The 2,231-nt window shown below is 32.4% G+C and overlaps 1 protein-coding gene across 1 annotated transcript; it reads left to right on the top strand.

Moving 5' to 3' along the window:
* The first annotated feature begins 938 nt into the window (after window positions 1-938).
* Window positions 939-1,585, top strand: LOC124934393 (60S ribosomal protein L27a-3-like). Its single transcript, XM_047474919.1, has one exon. It carries the CDS (start codon window positions 1,006-1,008, stop codon window positions 1,444-1,446), a length of 441 nt encoding a protein of 146 aa, XP_047330875.1. The 5' UTR covers window positions 939-1,005; the 3' UTR covers window positions 1,447-1,585.
* The last annotated feature ends 646 nt before the right edge of the window (window positions 1,586-2,231 follow it).

Genomic DNA, 2,231 nt, shown 5'->3' with positions numbered 1-2,231 from the left:
TTAATTTTATTGTAATCAATTCAATCATTCAATAATATCCATTCACAAATAATATTCAAGAACAGAGAAGTTGTCGCTCTTTTTTCTTTCTTTTCTTATTTACAAATTTTTTACTTTCTATCTTTTCATGTATTTTTTATCATAGAAGAATGACTTGTTTCTCGTTTCACCACTTAAATTTGAGTTGGTGTTGTATTTTATTCAATACTAAATCTGTTTAGCCGAATAAGATTTTTTGTCTTGTATTTTTGTAATTTGATTAATACTCTCATTTGTTTGTTGGTTATTTATTGTTCTATTTTCCGATTGTGTTAGTAATTATTTCTTGAGTATATGTATATTCCTTCTTAGAGTAAAAAACTAAAATTGTCAAATTTGATATTATTTTCATATTTTGATGAAAGAGTTATTGATTTGATCACGCAAATGGTGATCTTTTTACATGTAGGTATCCTCTCATAGTTTTTTTTAGTGTTTATCACTATTTAGATCGTATATTGTCATTTATCATTTTGAATTAATTTTCAGTATTATTTGTCAATTCTCGTTTCAGGATAATTTCAATTGCAGTTTAAAATATTTGGTAAATATTATATCGAAACTTTTTCATTGATTCATTTGAATTATTCTACTTCAATACACACTCTTTAAAATTCAAATTAGTTCGTCTTGAATTGACCTTTAACAAATTACATTATTATTGGATATTTGCCATTAAAAATATTAATTGTATAAATTATTTATACAATTTAATATCTAGATTATGAATTGATTAATTATAATTATTATTTTATATTATTTATTAATTAATTTATTATATTAATGTCTCAATTTAATTAAGTAAGAATTATTAATATGTAAAAAAAATCGGGTAAATTTGGAAAAACCCAATTCCTTCTCATCGAAAGGCTTGCCTACTAAAACCTATACACTCTGAATTCTTCTATTCTGCCGCACCAGATAGTGAAGCCCTAGTAGCACAAAGAGAAAGGGTAGAGGAAGAACATGACTACTCGTCTCAGGAAGAACAGGAAGAAGCGTGGTCACGTTAGCGCCGGCCACGGTCGCATTGGCAAGCACCGAAAGCATCCTGGTGGTCGAGGAAATGCGGGAGGAATGCACCACCACCGTATCCTTTTCGACAAATACCATCCGGGTTACTTCGGCAAAGTCGGTATGAGGTACTTCCACAAGCTAAGAAACAAATTCTACAACCCGATTGTTAACATCGACAAGATCTGGTCTCTCGTTCCACCTGAGGTAAAGGCAAACGCCACCGCAGACAAAGTTCCCGTGATTGATGTCACGCAGTTCGGTTATTTCAAGGTTCTAGGGAAGGGCGTTCTTCCTGAGAATCGGCCTGTTGTTGTTAAGGCCAAGCTTGTGTCGAAGGTTGCAGAGAAGAAGATCAAGGAGGCTGGTGGCGCTGTCATTCTCACCGCTTAGGTTTGAGTCTTTTGCATTGGCTTGTTTAAGTTATGGATTTATTTATTTGCTACATTACATGTCTTTTTTGTGTTATTTTTTCTGCACGAATCTGCTGGTTCATAATGTTTGAATTGTTCAATCCATTTGGATTCATACATCTCCATTTGAAGCAATTCCAATTCAAGAAGAAAGCCAATATTTTCTTGAAAAAAGTTCAAATTCTTACAAGTATGATACATTTGGTGAACATCACATTCTTTCTATACCCTTTTTTCCATCAATGACACTATAATCATAATCTCTAATCTAATTTTGCACTTCATTTCGTATTAGAGGATTTCTTCTGAGGTTTCCAACATTCAAATCCCAATGACTGTTCTTTACATTCCTCTAAAACTCTTCCTGATCTCTGCTATGGGTATTAACCCCATTGCATGTTTTGTTGGATTTATTGTAGTTGTTCTGCATTGTGCTTCATCGTCATTTTTTGTTTTGGCTGGTTGTTTATTATTTGGATGGACATTCTTGGTCATCTTCCCAACTCTACCAAGACTTCACTATATATGGCTATATTGATTGAGCCTTTAAGGAAAACATATTTTGTGAGAATGGTTATAGTAAGTAGTAACTTGTTATTAGCGAAACAAAAAAGTAGTAACTTGTTATCCATGTTTTGTGACATTCTTTTTAGGCATTCATTTCTGCAGTTCTATATATATGTATCTTGCTATGTCAAGCACCCTCAACTCATTTAAATCAATGGTGGCATTTCTTTCTGTAAGAGCTTCTATTGTTCTGGAATG

Source organism: Impatiens glandulifera, chromosome 4, assembly GCF_907164915.1.
Source record: "Impatiens glandulifera chromosome 4, dImpGla2.1, whole genome shotgun sequence".
Lineage (NCBI taxonomy): Eukaryota > Viridiplantae > Streptophyta > Magnoliopsida > Ericales > Balsaminaceae > Impatiens > Impatiens glandulifera.
The sequence above is the reverse complement of the archived record's forward strand: the minus strand, read 5'-3'. Positions and strand labels throughout refer to the sequence as shown.

Coding starts and splice junctions, on each gene's coding strand:
- LOC124934393 (XM_047474919.1), top strand. CDS start 1,006: ATGACTACTCGTCTCAGGAAGAACAGGAAGAAGCGTGGTCACGTTAGC.